The sequence below is a fragment of the Humulus lupulus genome, chromosome 8, assembly GCF_963169125.1.
Source record: "Humulus lupulus chromosome 8, drHumLupu1.1, whole genome shotgun sequence".
Lineage (NCBI taxonomy): Eukaryota > Viridiplantae > Streptophyta > Magnoliopsida > Rosales > Cannabaceae > Humulus > Humulus lupulus.
The window spans coordinates 85,036,253-85,055,131 of record NC_084800.1 but is presented as its reverse complement, the minus strand read 5'-3'; the positions used below and the strand labels follow the sequence as shown (position 1 = coordinate 85,055,131).

Here is an 18,879-nt window from a genome sequence, read left to right as displayed (position 1 = left end):
AGACCATAAAGACCAGCCATAGTCAATACCTTTCTCTTCTCCTTCTTCTTTTTCTTGTCTTCTTCATCAACGACCAATCCCTCCCCTTCCCTTCTTTGTTGTAAGACTAAAAAGACTCTGATCTTCTTTTTATTCTTCTTCATTCTCCATTAATATTTTGGGGATTTTTTTCTTCATTCTCTTATTTGTAATAATTATTCTTCCATAATTGTAATGGAATCAACCAATGATGTATTAACTACAGTTCCCACACCATCAAACGAACGTGAACAAGTAAGTATTATGATTTTTTTATTTTTTTTCTACATGAAAATTAGTGTTTAATTGTTATCTTTATCATATAGAAATGAAAGAAAAAATAAATAAAATGCAACAATCAATGTTACACTTCGCTTTTCGAAATTTTCATTATTCAATACTTGAAAATTAAAAAAAAATGAAGTTGATTAATAGTAACCATTTGCAGAAGATGTGAAAATATAGAGTATATTATGTGACCATGTGCGACCCTATGCGATCTTTATGGTCGCACATGATTTGAACAAGATATGAAAATATAGACTATACAGTGCGACTGTGTGCGACCCTATGTGACCCACATGGTCGCACATGATTTGCGAAATATATGAAATATACTGTACGACCGTGTGTGACCCTATGCGACCTTGTGCGACCAATTGCACAAGAAGTGAAAATATATTGTGCGACCATTTGCGACCCACATGGTCGCACAAGGTCTTTTAGTTAAATTTTTGGTCGCATAAAGTCGCTTGGTTAATAAATTTGGGTTGTTTAGTTAAATTTGTAATTCATGTTATAGTTTTTATATTTATATTAATTTATATATTTTTATTCATTTGGAAAATTATTATTATAGATGCCCAGAACTGTATTAACGACAGAGCTTCCTTGTGTACCCCGTGTCATTACTACTAATACAGTTGCAAAATCTAAAGTTACCATCAGATCTCCGATGAGTGTAATAGGCCAAATAAAAGATTGGCTTTTAAAGTCTGACAATGTTGTTTTTAAACATTACACCCAGTTGGGTCGTTTCTTGGACCTCGACACTCAAGGCTCTTTCCCTAGCACCTTAGCAAACCAGATATTTTTGAGGATGGTAGATTGCCAAAAAGAGGCATGAGTTATGGTTTTTGATTAATGGCAAACCTATGAGGTTTTCTCTCCAAGAGTTTGCAATAGTATCTGGATTGTACACTAGTGGCGGACCAACACCTGAAGAAATGAAGGTTGTTTCTTCTGAGAACAATTTAAAGAAAAAAAATACTTCAATGGCAAGATGTCTATTAAAATAGAGGACGTAGCTAGTGCTCTAGATAGCATACCAAAAGAATGTAGGACTAAGGACAAAGTGAAGTTGTGCTTTATCTATTTACTCAGCGCATTTCTAATAATGCCAAGTCCTGGTTCGATAATAGATCTTAAATGGCTACTGTAACGACCCAAACTTACTAATAAGGCTTAAGGGTCTTGATTAGTGTGTCGGGAGGGCATAAACGGAATATATGTGATTTAATGATTAAAAGCATGTTGTATGGCTATTTGAATATTTGAGATGCATGGCTATGTGTATTAGTATGCATGTAGGCCCTGATTAGTTTAGAAAGGGTATAATTGTAATTTTGGCCGTTAAGGGCATAACTGTATATATGTGCGATAATTGTTGAGACCACATTATTATGTGGATATATCTGTGATCTGTGATTCGAGACGATCCTAGTGAGAAGGTTAGTGAAAAAGTCACGGCAGGGATTTATACCCGGCTCGGGGCGAGCCTGGGGGTGAAAATGGGAATTTAGATTATATATTGGGGTTAATTTTGATAATGAGGAATATAATTGGTAATTAATTAGGTATCGGGAAGAAGGCGGAAAATATTAAAGACACTTGAGGAATTAGCGGGAATTGGGTAAAATGACCAAAATGCCCCTAAGTGGATTAAAAGACTTAGGATTAAAGGGGAGGGCATTATGGTAGTTTGGCTTTTGAGAGATAGGTATTGTTGAGGCTTTATGCTTAGTGGAAGTTGTAGAATAAGGTAGAAGTCTGAGAAAAGAAGGGAAAAGAAAGAAAAAGAAAGGGAAGAAACCAGGGCATTTCTCCAAGGGTCGGTTTATGCTTTCCTTCATCATGTTCTTGTGTTTTCTTGGAGCAAAGCTCAAACGGGAGTTAGGTTAGACTGAGCAACAAGAATTCTAAGCTAGGCTTGAAGGATTGGCAAAGGCTTAGCAATAACACACCATCACTTAAGGTAAGACTCTGGAGTTTTCAGTTTCTGGTTTGGATTGTTTGAACTATGGTGTCTAAGCTGAATTGATGGGAACTTTAGGGGAATTCAAGCCAAGGATTGAGGATGAGCAAGCTAAGGAGGTCTAGAAGCTAACTTAAAGTCGAATTTCCATCAAAGGTATAAATTCTAAACTTTAAACTTTGAAGTTTTGACTGTTTTTGCTGAGTTTCTGAAGTCTAGGAGCAACTATGGTGAATTTTGGGATTAGGGGTGCATGTGGTTAGGTTTTGTATGATTGTGATGCTTGGTATGAGTGGAATATGTTAATAAGCTTATTTTTAAGTTTGGTTGAGGATTGGAAGAGTTTTGGCAAGGGTTGGCTCGAGGAAATCGCAGGAAGGGAAAATGCAGTTTTGGCTGTCTGTGACTAGCGCTACAGCGCTAGCCTTTGGGCGATGTAGCACTAGGCCAAGCATTCTGAGGGTGTTTAGGTTCTGCTTGTAGTGCTGTAGCGCCCTCCTTAGAGCGTTGTAGTGCTACCCTGCTTCCAGAAAGGGGTTTTTGAGTTATTTTCAAGGGTTTTTGCCCGAGGGTTCGATTCCACCACCCCGTTTGGTGGAATTGGAGCTTCCCGAGGGCTCGGAATTGGTCCCGAGGCTAGGGTTTGGACTTGAGGTTCGGTGATGATTTTGATCTATGGTTGTGACTAGGTGTGCACTAGGGCTCAAGGGGGATTGTGCTCAAGGATCACAGTGAACAAGGCTAGCAAATCCAAAGGTAAGAAAACTGCACCCAGTTATGTGTTTGTGATGGGACTAAGAGCTCCCGATATATGTATAATGTCAATGATGGTATTATGCCATGGGACATGTGATAGCGGCCTAAGGGTGTCATACACAATATTTGCGGACAGGGCGCGGCTTGGCCACTGGTAGCCGAGGACAGCTTAATATTCACCGAGCTCGGTTTAACCGGGCCGGAGTCAGTGGGATAACAAAGGGTGCGGCCTGAGGGCGCTAACCCTAGTTGTCATTGTAATTGATGTATGATATGAGTTGATATGTTTGGTATGTTGAATACTTGGTTATCCTGAATGTTTAAATGGTTGAGAACATGTTTATGAAATATGAGATATTGAGTCGTCTGTTGATTGCTTATGCTATGCTATTGTGTTTTCTTGTTGGGCCTTGGCTCACGGGTGCTGCGTGGTGCAGGTAAAGGAAAATGCAAGTTAGACCAGTCCTGAGCTGCAGGGCTGAATGTACATAGCCAGCTATTCGGTCGCCATGGCCAAGGAGTGAATCAGGACAGAGATTGCCTAACTGTCTATTTTGCCTTAATATGGCTAATATTGTATTTAACTCTCGAATATTTTGTAAATGGTTTTAATTTTATTGTTTTTGGGATCCCATGTAAATGAAAAATGTTATTTATAAGAAATGCGACTTTTAAGACCAAAATCTTTTAACCCTAGTTCCATTATAGTTTCAGTAACACGTTTTTAATTAAAAGACTTGTTTAGCAAGTCTAGCACTTTTATAAACACACAGTGTAACGGTCTTGGCTATCCAGGGCGTTACAGCTACAACTAGTGGACAAGCTAGATATATTTGACAAATATTGTTGGGGGAAGCTGGCATATGAGAAACTAATAGAGCAAATCAAGAAAAAAGACATGAAGAATAATCCCACTAAGAAGGAGACTAAGTCGAACTTCTTGAGTTGTCCTTGGATATTTTTGGTAAAAATTTTGATTATGATTATATTTTTATTAAGTTTATTTATTTTTGGATATTTTGTATTATATTTTGAGATATGATTTTAATTATTTTTTTGTCTCTTATAGCTATGGATTTGTGAAGCAATGGCTTGGTTGGAAAATAAATGATAAGCATAAACTCACAGTTACAAGATTATCAAAAGTAATAGAAAATGATGTTGAGGTATTTATCCACATACAAAATTATTTATTGTCTTGTATTAAAAAAATATGATCAAGGAAACTTATGTTAGTTTATTTTCTTTGTGTATTAGTTTTTTGTGCGACCTACATTAGCTCCAACCTCAAAGGAGAAGGCATAACATTTTTATGAAAGGCTTGGTTGCTACGAGGACAATGAAGATGACATAATTGATCAGATTTCTTCATTTTTAGTGGGTGATGTCATTTTACGTGATCCACAGTGTTCTGCGCCACATGTGGAGCCTCAATCTTCGGATGTTGAGCCTCCATCTTCGCATATGGAGCCTTCCTAATTCACTCCAATTCCTCAAATATCATACTTTCATCCATCCTCACAACCTCCCTCTTCTTATGATGCTTGTAGTGAGTTATTGGATTTAGTGAAGTGTTTGATAGCCGACCAAGAAAAGTTGCACAATGCAAGATATGAGGAGATTGAACGTGTAAATAAAGAAAGGCACGGCGCAATAATGACAACCATCGCCGACCATGCTTTCTTGAATAGAGTGAGGCAGACACTATTAGAAAGATTGGATGTTTTGATTGACATCTTTCGACCTATAGCTGCACAACTTTCTGGAGCTGGAGGAGAAAAGACTACAAAAGATAATAATATGCCCTGTAACTTCATGGTTGTAGGATTCACCATCTTATGCACACTTTTTTGGAGATGGATTTGTAACACCTACAGGAGAAAGGAACATGGAGGGTGGTCAAGCCTCCACACCTGTAGGAGAGAAGACTGTTGAGAATACAACATTTGATTTTCCTACACAACCTGCAAAAAACGAAGTCACCACACAGTCTCATGTGTCTGCAAATTCCTATGAGACACCGCCATCAATTATTTATGAAGGGATTAACGTGGGCGTCACAGAGCCCGGTGACGAGGTAGAACAAATCATTCGAGATGGTTGACCGTTGAGGTTAAGAAAACGTCCCCCAAGCTTGAAACCACCATTCATACCGTGGTCGAGGAAACATTGATACTCTAAGTTAGAACCTCCTATTTTCGACCCTTTTAGGCAACCTATTGAAGATGCTATGCAAGCATTCTTTAGGTGGTACAATGGCGATACAGGTGGTACAAGTTATATTCGTTGTGGCCAGATGTCACATGACAGAAGCTTTTTTGAGATATTGTTGGCAAAGCAACGATATATTGATAGTGAGGTAAGCTTTATCATTCAAATATATCATAATAATTATATAATACTAATTATATTCCCATCATAATTAATAATGAATAAATGTTTTTTTGGCAGCATGTAAAATTACCTATTTATTTAGAAAAAGAATGGATAAATTTCATAATATCTTTCCAAAAGATATATACATATTGACTGATGAGTTTGGACAACATGAGCGTGCACTATCCACGCGTCTCGATAGGAAAATAGTAATGTATGTAAAAAAAACTCCAGAGCTAATGTTGTTTGTTGATGGAATTAGACCAGTTAGGGCGAGAGTTTGGTCGGACGTCAATTACTTCTATGTGCCTTGGAATGACGGTGAACAACACTGGATGTTAGTGGTAATTGACATCTGTAACTGGAGTATATGGATTTATGACTCGATTCCAAGTCACTGGATCTCTATAGAGGCCGTGAAAAAATATGTGCAACCACTTGTAGAATATTTTCCTTTTTTACTTCAAGACAGTGGACATTTTGAAAACTTACGTCATCAGTGCAATCGTCACATGAATATAAAAGTAGCCCCTGCAGATACTGTTCCTCTTAACAAGAGAACGTAAGTTTTATTTTATATATTCATTTTTAAATCCAAACTTATAAAGATAATACTAACGCAGTTAAATTTATCTTTATAGCGGAGATTATGCTATATTCTTGCTTAAGACAATGGAAATGCACATTGTTGGTAAGTGCGACAAGTCAGCTACATTGGTGCTCAACGACAACAACATAGATACATTCAGACAGGCATATGCAGTTCAATTATAAGTGGGAAGTGCGGATCCTTAGCTAGCTAGATATACATAGTTTATAATTTTTGTATACTTTTTGTGGGAAAAGTGACTTTAAAAGACCTTAATATAGTATTTACGACCATCATGGTCTTTTGGGTTCTGAATTTGCACTATACGACCCTAAAAGACCTTGAATTTGTACTAAGTGACCATCATGGTCTTTTGGAGTTCATAAGACATTGAATTTGCACTATGCGACCACAAAAGACATTGAATTTGCACTAAGCGACCACAAAAGATATTGAATTTGCACTAAGCGACCATCATGGTATTTTAGGGTTCTTCCACCAATTTTAAAGAAGACCTTGAATTTGCACTAAGCAACCATAAAAGACCTTGAATTAGCACTAAGCGACCATCATGGTCTTTTGAAGTTCAAAAGACATTGAATTTGCACTATGCGACCATAAAAGACCTTGAATTTGCACTAAGCGACCATCATGGTCTTTTGGAGTTCAAAAGACATTGAATTTGAATTATGCAACCATAGAAGATCTTGAATTTGCATTAAGTGACTATCATGGTCTTTTGGAGTTCAGAAGACCTTGAATTTGCACTAAGCGACCACAAAAGACATTGAATTTGCACTAAGCGGCCATCATTATCTTTTGGGATTCTTCCACCATTTTAAAGAAGACCTTGAATTTGCACTAATTAAAAGAAATTCATAGATAAAATCACTTATAACATAGTAATTAAATGGTTTTATACTTGTATATTGTAATTCACTAATGTAATTAAATAATTACAAAGACTTATATAATGTACTTTAATGGTGAAATCACTTATATAATCTAATTATATATTGTAATTAAATGATTGACTCACTTCCATAATGTAATTAAATGATTACAAACAATTATATAATATACTTTAATGGTGATATCACTTATATAATCTAATTATATATTTTAATTAAATGATTGACTCACTTACATAATGTAATTAAATGATTACAAACAATTATATAATATGGTCGCATAGGATCGCACATGGTCACATAATCTAATTATATATTGACACACTTAGATAATGTAATTAAATTGTTAATCAGACTTATATAATGTATATAAATGATGTCATCACTTATATATTGTAATTAATTATCAAAAAATTAATTAATCAACTATGGTTGCACAGGGTCGCACATGGTCACATAGACCAATATTAGGATATACTCTAAAATACACCATGGTTGCACAGATCGTATAAACCAATATTATGATACACTTTGAAATACACAAAGGTCGCACAGGCTTTCTTAAGATCCACATTAAGCACTTTAATTAGCATAAATTTGACAGATAGATCCGGATAAAGTTTGCATAGATCAAACACAAGAAACATTAAATATAGAATTTAGAGAACTAAATAATAATAAATCACACATGAGTTGTGCTTCTAGCATCTGATGGCACTTGTCGACTAGGACATTTTTTTGAATTATGTCCTGATTGTCCACATGCTCCACAATTATATTTTTTCTTAGAAACTTCACCTTGGGAAGGTATGCGATTGATTTTTGGTCTTCCTTTCGTCTTGTCTTCTAGAGGTGCTATCACTTGAACTCCAATAACATCTTCAGGAATGTCGGTCCATTGTGAGTTTGGAGGACCAAGATAAATAGTTTCAGCATATGCTAACAACCAATATTCTGACGTGTAGTATTTTGAACACATAGAATATATGAGTTCCACAGTATTTTGGGGTTGTGCCTTTCCTGCTGCTGCTATTACATGAATACATGGAAGGTTCTCAATAATGAAAACTTTGCACGTGCAACTCTTTGACCTTAAATTTACTATTGCATCGAGTTCTCCACACATCACATTGTACTCATTCTTGTTTAACTGGAGAGCTATCAATGAACCGACTTCATCCCATCTTTTACGTAATATTTCTTCCCTCCTCGGTGTCAATGGAGTTGTCACTGCATATGCTTCCCGTCGACACCCAAGGAACCATTGTCCCATCGTGCTTATGATAAAATCGGTCATAGCAATAATAGGGTACTCTCTTGCTTTTCACATCAAATTGTTCACTGACTCAACTATGTTAGTGGTCATGACTTCATATCGATTACCACCAAAATGTGCTCTAGACCACTTTCTGAACTTGACATCATTCTCAAGATACTTAGCGACACGTGGATATATTTTGTGAAGTTGGTCGAAGTGTTTATTAAACTCTTCGATACGGTACACTATTGCAGCTTTCTTATACAATTTAGTCCCTGTAGCACTTTTGAAACAGTGTTTTATATTCTGCTTTACATGCCAATAACATGCTCCATGGGAAGCCATGACATAAACATGACGAACTACATGTTTGATACTTTGGTGTCTTTCAGAAATAAAACATAAGTCTGAGCTATCAAGTATCAACTCCTTAAACTTTTCTAAGAACCATGTCCATGAAGCGTTATTCTCACTGTCAACCAAACCCCATGCAATGGGGTAAGTATGATATTCACTATCTTGTGTAGTTGCTACTAATAACACACCCTTATGCTTAGCTTTGATTTAAGCCGCATCAATACCAATTACTTTCCTCATGTAAGTGAACCCCCTTATGGCCACACCTAAAGCCATAAAAAATTACTTGAACTTTTTTTCTGAATCAAGTTCAATGTGGGTAACTGTACCTGGATTTTCCCGCTTCAACATGTGATAATACGAAGGGAGCAAGGCAATTTTCTTTTTCCGTTCCTCTAATCAAATTTTGAGCCCATTGTTTTCCTTTCCAAGCTTTTCAATAACTGACTTGAACTTTCATTTCCTCACGCATGAATTCTGCGAGGCTTCTTGGATTGAGTGGGTCCTTACTATTCTTAAAGTGTCCCTGTACACGAGAACCAATAACACGACTGAATGCTTGTCTATGATTGGCATTTCGGTTCATTAATGAGCATCTGTGAAGACTATAGTATTGTCGAATGACAAAGAAATGTGAATCTTTCATCTTTGTAGCACATACTCTCCATGAGTAATTTTCACTAATACAACGAACCTCCTTTACAGACTTGGTTGATTTGGTTGTTCGCATTTCAAATCTCCCATTAATGGCAATGATGCTAAGATAATAACTCAAATCATCCTTACTCACAAAGTGTTGACCCACTTTTAAATCAGATCCATCATGTTTGCCACTATTTTGACTTGCTTCTCTACTAAATTGTGCAAAATTTCCCATAAACGTATCAAAATGTTGATAAGGGATAATCTGACCTCCCTCGACTACATTGTCATTCCCAATTACATCATTATTTTCTTGAACTAATTTATCACATTCCTCGAGTACATTGTTACCTCCCTCATGTACTATATCATCTGGTGTGGGATTGGAACCAACGATGTCTTCACCACTCTGCGCTATATCTTCACTCGGGACATAGCTTGGATCATTTGGAAATTGATCTATTACATGACACCCAAAATAGCTATCGTAAAAGCTTCCATTATCAAAAACATCATCATCACAACCAAATTCAACATCATCACCATTGAATCCATCACCATCACCATCATTGACAAGCTTCATCTTTCCTTTATCATTATTCTTTTTGACGCACACATACAAAGGAATCACTTCTTTAGCTTTGTACAACTCCTTCAACAGATCCTCTACATCAGAATCACCACAAATCTTGGTGCCATCTTGTTGAATGTTTCACCAGCCACCATATGAGTTATTTCAATTTCATATAAATTTCTATCAACACTTACTTTTTCGTAAACTTTATTCACTAGTTGATGAAACTTGATACTCCGGTCAACCACAAATCCCTTGTTGCAACCAGTACCATACCATTCCCAAATATGATTATCTGTAATCTTCCGCTCACCATCCATGCATATAAAGATGTGATCCATACCTGACATAAAGTTAAATATTCAAATTAACAAGTGTAAAATAAGAATACCACATGTGTGAATCTGAAAATTACACTAAGGTCGCATATGGTCGTTTAGTATAGTTTTTCAATTACACTGAGCGAGCATGGTCGCACATGGTCGCATAGTATAGTTTTCCATATACACTAAGCGACCATGTGCGACCAAAGGGCCGCCTTTGGTCGCACATGGTCGCATATTACAAGTCGTCTTCAACCTCGAACTAATGTTATTTTCACACCAAATTTTTATTTTTTTTCATAGAAAAACCTAAATTAATGCTTCATATTGTTATATAATTATAAATAACAAATACTCAATCATTAAACGTGAGATTATAGTCAATTACTAACCTTTTCAATTCTTGGATGGAATTTTCACTTCTTCTTAAATGGTTTCTTGATTTTCTTAAGTTAAATGTGAATATTAATATCATTGAAGAAGAAAGACTTGAGTATTGTAATGGAGATGAAGAGAAGAACTCAATGAAGATGAAGAAAACTTTAGAAAATGTGGAGAGGAAGACCTTCAAGAGAGGTCATGGTCTTTCTCCCTAGGGTTTTACTCCCTGTTTTTTTTTAAATGATAAAGAAAAATTAATTTAATGTTAATTGGATTTATTAAATTAATTATTAAGTTAAGTTTAAAAGGTGGTCATTTTGCTAATAAAAATATTTGAAAAATCATTTTGCTAATAAAAGGAGGACTTTGCCAAAATAGCTTTATCAGATATTGATATTTGCAAAATGACTTTTTTATTTTAATTAACTTTTATAGTTATTACATTTTTTAAAATCTGATGATGTGGCAGGATTTGTAAACAAAATAAGCTTAATACATATAACAAAACCCTAAACAATAGATTTGCCAAAATGGCTTAATCGTATATTTTTATTAGCAAGATTGTAAACAATAAAAATACGAGTGCTTTGGTAAACAATATTAAAAAATAATTTTAGTGACATTTTGAAAAATGTTACCAGTTTATTTGTTTTATTGTATATTAGTACACATAAAATAAGTCTTACAAATATTTTCAATAATTTAAAAACTTATCATTTCAATCAAATTTATGTATACAAAACATCTCAATAAATAGCTATAAAATAACACATGTTATTATATTTACAAAAATTAACTAAAACAAAATACATAGGCATAGTATACGTTTTTCTTTCTTTTCCAATTTCTTCAAAGAAGTCTTCTAATCTCATATATTTATTTTACAATCTGCATAGTCCAAAATGCTCCCTCCATCCAATTCATTTCTAGCTGAAGATGCTATCTTTGCACCACTAAACTGAAACAATGCCTGCAATTAATATATCAACTTCCAGTATAGGACAAATTCCCAACACTGCAATTTAGATATCTACTCTTTTTGAATTAACTAATGTGAAACATTACAAGATTTTTCAGCAATTAGTCATGAGAATCAACTAATTTCAAGTCTTACTTCAAAAAACTGCATATGCTAAAACAAGAGTTGGCAACCACACATCACAATCAATAATAATATCAAAGACAGAAAACAATTGCTATTTAATGCAAACATCAAAAGAAGGAAAAAAAATTGTATAAAAATTCATGTAACCTAATTTGAAATAAACTCTACCATTGTAAAAATTTAATCAATACACATATATATATATATATATATATATATAAGTAATGACTAGAAATCACATACCCAAAACTGAAAGAGGGAGGGATTTTCTTCTTCTCTAGTGTTAACGACATTAAATATTTCATGAAGAGGTGCAATAGGGTGTTGGAGTTGAGAGAAATATAAAGAAGTTGCGGTTAAAACTTAATAGAGAATGATGGAGATTTGGGTTGAGAGATGTGCCATTAGTTTTTTTTTTTTTTTTAGAGAGAGATAGGTGCCGCTAGTTAGTGGTAACACTAGTACATACTTTTTTTAAAAATAAATAAATAAATAAATAAATAATAAAATTAGTTATTTATTTATTAATAATAATAAATAAATTATATACAAAAATTATTGCGACTTTCTTTAAATGTCACTAAAAATTATTTTCTAGTTACTTAAAATTATTTCTAGAGACATTTTAAAAATGTTACTAAATTTTAAAGGTAAAAACTGTAATACATTTAGTTACATTTTCTATAAAATGCCATCAAAATATTGTTTTTGTAACATTTTTTTAGCAAATGTTACTAAATATATAATGTCACTAATTCAGATTTTTGGTGTAGCGGCGACAGTTAAAAACTGTGCCTAATTTTGTAGTAGTGCATTGATTAAAAAGATTTCGTTTTGCTGTGCTGTGCTGTGCTGTGCTTTGTTTTTATTTTATATTGTTTGATTAATTTTGATAAAATATGGACATAAATAAAGGGCTCGAGGCCATGTGCCACTATCAAAGATATGGCAAGTGATGACCAATGAATTTTCACATAATAATTATAATAATAACATGCATGTCGTCTCATCAGGTTAGTTTTCTTGTAATGAACCGAGGGTAGATTAATCTTATTATTTTTGACAAAATTAGTATTTAGCTTGAACACAAGGTATAAATTCAAAGTCAAAATGGTATAATCTTATATAAAATTACAATTAAATGAGGGCACACGTATATCAAATAGTATTTATAGTTATTAGCTATGACGGAAAGAGATCTCCAAGGAATCCAAAATATCATTCTCATTTAGAAGACGGGACTCGAAAATATCAACATGCATAAACAAAATTGTTATTCGAAAATATTTCAGAGATCGATGGATATAAAGTTGAACCATTGATCAATTACTTTCTTTTCATGGAATTGATTTTTTATAGGACGCTGCATGTGCTACATCTTAAGCTGTTTTCACTAGTTGCTTTTTGTTTTGTCTTTTATGGGCCAGTCCTTTATATTGATGGGCACATTCCATTCCATCTCCAAATAATGATCGTATAATGCCCTTAATTCATGAGCGTGATAGGAGCCACATCTCTATCCGACAACATGCAAACCCATCCATACAATTTACATCTATAAATTTTACAATAACATTCAACTAACTAAGCCATAATATTGGAAACTCTCAAATACAAGTTAACACGCAAATTATTCAAGGCATAAGCGTATTCCAATCAGTAGTCCCTAAATTATATGCATTTGCGTCCAATATGAGCGTACTTCATTCTAATATCTGTCTCAGTAAGAAGGCTTTTATTCTCTCTATTTATTTATTTTCCAATTAATGGAATGTGTTGCCTCTTTTTTTCTTCTGTAATTTTAGGACCCTACCATGGTATATCAAATGTGTTTTAATATTTTTTCATTGTGTACCAACCAATGCACTTCATATATATAATATCACAGGCCATTGAGATATATACCACATAAAAAGTACTATAGTCTCTAATGTGAACGCCAAACCAGTATTATTATAGTTGGTGTCATGACCTTTGGTAACCCCTTATTAATATTATAATGTCAAAGGCTTATCTAATTTCAAATAATATGACCAATTTTCATCAAACAATTATTATGGCTTCTTTTATTTTGACGATATAGTGAGTATATTGACCAGGCGCATGCATAGACGATAAAAAAATTGAGCCTACATATTTTGTCAAATTTTACATATGTATGCATATGTGTAGTTCAGTATTCAATAATTGGTCTGTTAATATTTACTTATACCGTAAATTTTACCTGTTAAATTATTATTTAATGATTGTGTCATATATATATATATATAACAAATTAATTAAAAAAATCTAATTTTCTTTATTTATTTTAAATGTAACTAATCATCAGACGTAATCATTTTAAACACTCAAATATATCTTTTAATATAAATTGCCCCCAACCGACTTGAGCATCTTTACGTATACAACACGAGCTTTGCCAACATCACGTACGATACATATGTATATTGTCTTAATTCAAACAGCTTAAAGTGTCACAAACTTTTTGTTTGTGGGTTGTAATACTACAAATCATTCACAAGCATATTAATATAACTATACTCCTAATTTTTAGCTAAGACACATATAACTAATGGACCTATTGTTCGGTCTCACAGAACAGGTTACCCATGAATCAACGCAAACTTGTTAATCAAAGCCAAAGCATTGCTAGTCAAATGGGCAACATTCACAATGCCGCTTCTGACGATGGTCTTCAAATTCCCACTCATGTCGTTTCCTTCAAACCCGTCAGTGCACGTAGTATCATCCGTCAAAGCAGCACTAACCCAAGTTTGAATGTCGTTTATCATGAGCTTAAAGTCACGGTTTTCCTTTGCCACGTTGCTCATCTCTCCCATAGACCTTTGCAGCTCATCCACCGAGTCACTCAGTTCTTCAACGCAGTCCTTCATGGCAGCGACCTCTTTCAGCTTCAAGCCGTGGCTCAACGACAGGTTTAGCATCATGGTTGATGTCGTTTTGGCCGAGGACAGCGTCACGTCGAGGGCCGTACTAGCAATAAGTTGAGGGCTTGCTTGGATTGAGTTTGCGTGGCTTAAGAGAGAGCTGTAGCAAAGTCTGGGATAGGTTGTGGCAAGACAAGAAGTTCTAATGAATTCGGTGTTTATTTTCGATGTGGTGGGGTATCTAGCTGCGGAGCTTGAGTATGTGTACGAAGAAATGGAAATTAGTGTAGTGAGAAGGAATATGGCCGAGTGGTGTTTAGAAGATGAGGATTCCATTTTTTTTTTTCCTTCTTTTTTCTCTAACTTTTATCAAATATAGAAAAATTATTTGAATTTAGGAGGTAGTGGAGTGATGGAAAAAAGAGAAGTTGTGTTCAATTTATAGAACTCCAAAAAGATAGGAAGATTAAATATGCGCGGTTAAACTTTACTGTCGGGTTTATGAAAGTTGAAGCCTTATATGGGGTCCCTTGCAAGGTTATGATAGCGATGTGGGACCAAGCCAATAGAGATGTGTATGAACATAGATGAGTTCTTATCTTTGAATGAACAATACATATATAGTGAATTGCTGGCAATTAATACACTTTAAAGCTTTTGTTGGTATCCTCCATACTGTGCTTCAATTACTTGATATTATTTTCACTTTGTACCAAGTAATAATAATTGCACTGGTCATTACACGGTACAATATTATTCCCAAAACTTTCGCTTTTAACTTCAACATATTATACATTGCATTGGGATGGTAAAAATAATTGTCACTAATAATACAAGTATCACATTGATGATTTTAAATTGTTGAATACAATTTCCCATGTGATAGTGCATAATCAAGATATATATATTTTATGGTATATTTATTATATTAATATATCGTTTAATTAAATATTGTTGGACCTGATGGGCCAGGGATGGGCGCCCAAAATATGCATGCCGACATTGAATCTTTTCTTCCTTTACTAAAGGAAGTTTGGTGGCCGGAATAATGCAATTATTTATATATACATTTATACTGAGTTGGGTCCTATATTTTAAAATAAATACATTTAAGAAAATTGTTCTCTTTTTCCATTAAAGTGGTTATTGCCACTTCATTAATTTTGTTTCAATCCTCACTACTCCTTACCATCTCTCTAAATAAACTACCCATCAAATTTCAAAATTTCTTTCACACATGGTATAATCTTATTTTATGAGAATTAAAATCATTATTACTACTTATTAATCGATCTATAAATAATCTAAATTTATACAAGGGTTACATTATGTATTCCGAGAGAAATCATCCTTAAAAATATCTAACAACACTATAAATACAAGAACGAATCAGTAAAAAAAAAAAAAAACAAAAGCCTATTGATCTAATTACTTTAACAGTTACAAAACTTAAAGTTTCTTAACACCAAATACTATCCAAAAAAAAATGCAACAAATAAAATAAATAAATTCTCTGTCTTATACTTTGCTTATGTTTTTACTACTTTCTTCTTCTTTTAAGCAACCTTAACACTTTTTAAAGAAAGTTCAGAAGATGATGAAGAAGCCTTGGTACAGTTTAATCCTCTTCGCCTTTGCTTTTTCATAGAAGTATCAGTAGCATTAGCTTAGCAATAGAATAAGAATCAGAGCTGGGTGTGAAGGCTTAAAACTAAATAAATAAATTAGTAAAATAAAATTGTGAGCAAAGAGAAACAAAATGAAATAATAAAAAAGAGCAATGTGTCATCGTGTTACAAAAAGAAAGGAGTGGAAGAGTGAATTGGTAACAGAAAGAGTTGAAGAAGGAGAATGTTCGACACTTCTTACAACTAAAAACAAAATGGAAGAAAGAGAAAATTTGGGAAGTGTCTCCCATTTCAAACATATAACCAATAACCCTATATTTTAAATTTTAAATCATGGTAAATAAACTTATAATATATATAAATATAGGGAGCCACTAGAGCATATCTACTAAAATTGAAGAATCATTGCATTTTTTTTTTTCTGTTTTTAACACATTGAAAATTATAATTTTAACTTTTTATAGTACGGTGTGCACATTGAAAATTATAATTTTAACTTTTTATAGGATGGTGTGCATTTAATTATTTAGAACATTTATCAAATTTTTGAAAATTTTTGAATAATTTATTATGCTGAAAACAGAGTTTAAACAATTTATTGCACATATATTTATTTTGTTACACGCATGAGAAATTTATTATTTAAACTCTCTTTTTCAGTACAGAAAATTATTCAAATAATTTCGAAAAATTCGCAAAATATTTTAAATAATTTCAATATCCATTGTCATATAAAAAAATTGGAATTATTGGGATTATAACAATCTAAGTGTCGAAAATAGAAAAAAATGCACAAGTACTACTATTTGAATGGATACTCTGTAATCTCTGATAACCTAAATATTGAAATTCATTGAAGATTGTGCATGACACAAACAAATTTTAATTTGGTTGATCCTTGGCCCTGTTTATCCAAAACATTGTTCTTTTTTTTTTACCTCAATTATACGTTTTTTTTATAAAATTCAAAATATATCTTCTATACATTAATTTTTTTTTTAACAATGTTAAGAATATATTTATAACATGCTCTGTATATATTTAGTTTATGATGAATATATTTGATGTTAAATCGTATTTTTGAAATAAAAATTTAAAATTCGTATGTATGTTTTAGAAGATTTAGAATCACATTTTTCAAAAAGAAAGTTTTAATAAGACCGTAAAATTACTTAAAACATAAAACATAGTTATTTTTAAAAAAAAATCCTTTAAAATATTTTTTATTTGAAAAAAAAAACAAAATAATCGACAAGTATCCAAAAAATATTCTTCAAATTCTTCCTTTAGAGATATTGTGACAATTAATCTCCTTGTTCAATGAATGCTCAACCCTTATATATTTAGGGATGTAAATGGGGCGGGTCGGTCTTGCCCCGCTAAAGATTCGCCCCGACCCATTAAAGCTTTTGATGCGGGTCGGGTCAAACCCGCCTCGGTTATGATGGAGTGAGTCGGACCTGACCCGGTAAGATTTTTTTTGTTTTTTTCTTTAATAAAAGAAAAATTAGTTTATTTTTTTTAAAAATGTTACAATATAAAAAAAATGGCAAAAAAATTTGTCATACTAGACAGAAATGAGTTGTCTAAATTTTTTTTTATAAATGGTCTTGCATACTAAAATAAAATAAATTTTAATATACTTCAAAACAAAAAATTAATTTTCTCCTTTATCTCTCTTAAATGTACTTTGTTTTATTATATATATGTGTGTGTATATATATATACGAGATACAAGCAACGTGCAATATGCACGTTTGTTTAGTTTTATTTATAGAATTTATTAATTATTTTTATTAAATTTATATTAATATCATATAAATTTTAAAATAAATATCTTATTTTAATTAAATAATTTATTTATTTTTGTTTAAGTTTATATTTGTTCTAGTTTTTGAATTTGGGAGTGACAACAAAAGATTATATATTATATATTTAATGTAATATTGAATATTATACGTGAATTTTAAATTTAAGTTTTTTGCTAATTTTTTTAAACAAAATTTGTTGCTAATTCACAGTAGATTATATTATATGTTTAATATAATATTATTCTAATAAGTGGGTTTAAGTTTAATTAAAATTTATTTGAGTTATAAAATATATGATTTTATTATTGAAAAATAATTATCATTGTTAAATATCTCAAAAATATCATATTTTAATTTGTCTAATTATTTATTATTTTAAAATAATCATCATTGTAACATATATGGAAAATATCATATTTTAATTTGTTTAATTATTTATTATTTTTAAATAATTATCATTGTAAAATATATCAAAATATCCTATTTTAATTTTTATTAATTATTTATTTTTCCACTTCATATATTTTATTTATCCAAACATATATGTAATAGCCACATAAGACATAAATATACAAATTTATTATTTGTCATTTAGTTTTTAATAAGAAATTACTTATTTTAATTGCTTTAGCCATTATTTGAATAATATATAGTTATATATAAATTTTGTTCGCTTCAAATAAATTTTTTAAATTCATATTTTTAATTTGGAATTTCTTAATATTTTATTATATTGAATATTTTTTCTAAAAAAATGTATAAAAAATATTTAATTTTAAAATTAAAATTACAATATATAATATATAAATTAAAACATAAAAAACATCAAAATTTAAATTAATATGAACACTAAATTTAAAACTAATAAATAATATCAAATCATTTACTTTAAAACTAGAATGCATCATATTTTTAAAAAAGCGTGTATATAACAGATTCTTGGTTTAACGATTTTTTTTAATAAAAGTTATGATATTATTTATTTCTTTTAAAACTATAGACAATGTT

At 32.1% G+C, this 18,879-nt stretch overlaps 2 protein-coding genes across 2 annotated transcripts; both read right to left on the bottom strand.

Annotated features, from left to right (window-relative positions):
* Positions 1-7,586: 7,586 nt before the first annotated feature.
* LOC133795737 (uncharacterized) lies at positions 7,587-8,177 on the bottom strand. The gene has a single exon (XM_062233193.1). It carries the CDS (start codon positions 8,175-8,177, stop codon positions 7,587-7,589), a length of 591 nt encoding a protein of 196 aa, XP_062089177.1.
* Positions 8,178-13,823: 5,646 nt separating this feature from the next.
* Positions 13,824-14,906, bottom strand: LOC133798002 (21 kDa protein-like). The gene has a single exon (XM_062236162.1). It carries the CDS (start codon positions 14,766-14,768, stop codon positions 14,148-14,150), a length of 621 nt encoding a protein of 206 aa, XP_062092146.1. The 5' UTR covers positions 14,769-14,906; the 3' UTR covers positions 13,824-14,147.
* Between the last annotated feature and the right edge of the window lie 3,973 nt (positions 14,907-18,879).

Coding starts and splice junctions, on each gene's coding strand:
- LOC133795737 (XM_062233193.1), bottom strand. CDS start 8,177: ATGGGACAATGGTTCCTTGGGTGTCGACGGGAAGCATATGCAGTGACA.
- LOC133798002 (XM_062236162.1), bottom strand. CDS start 14,768: ATGGAATCCTCATCTTCTAAACACCACTCGGCCATATTCCTTCTCACT.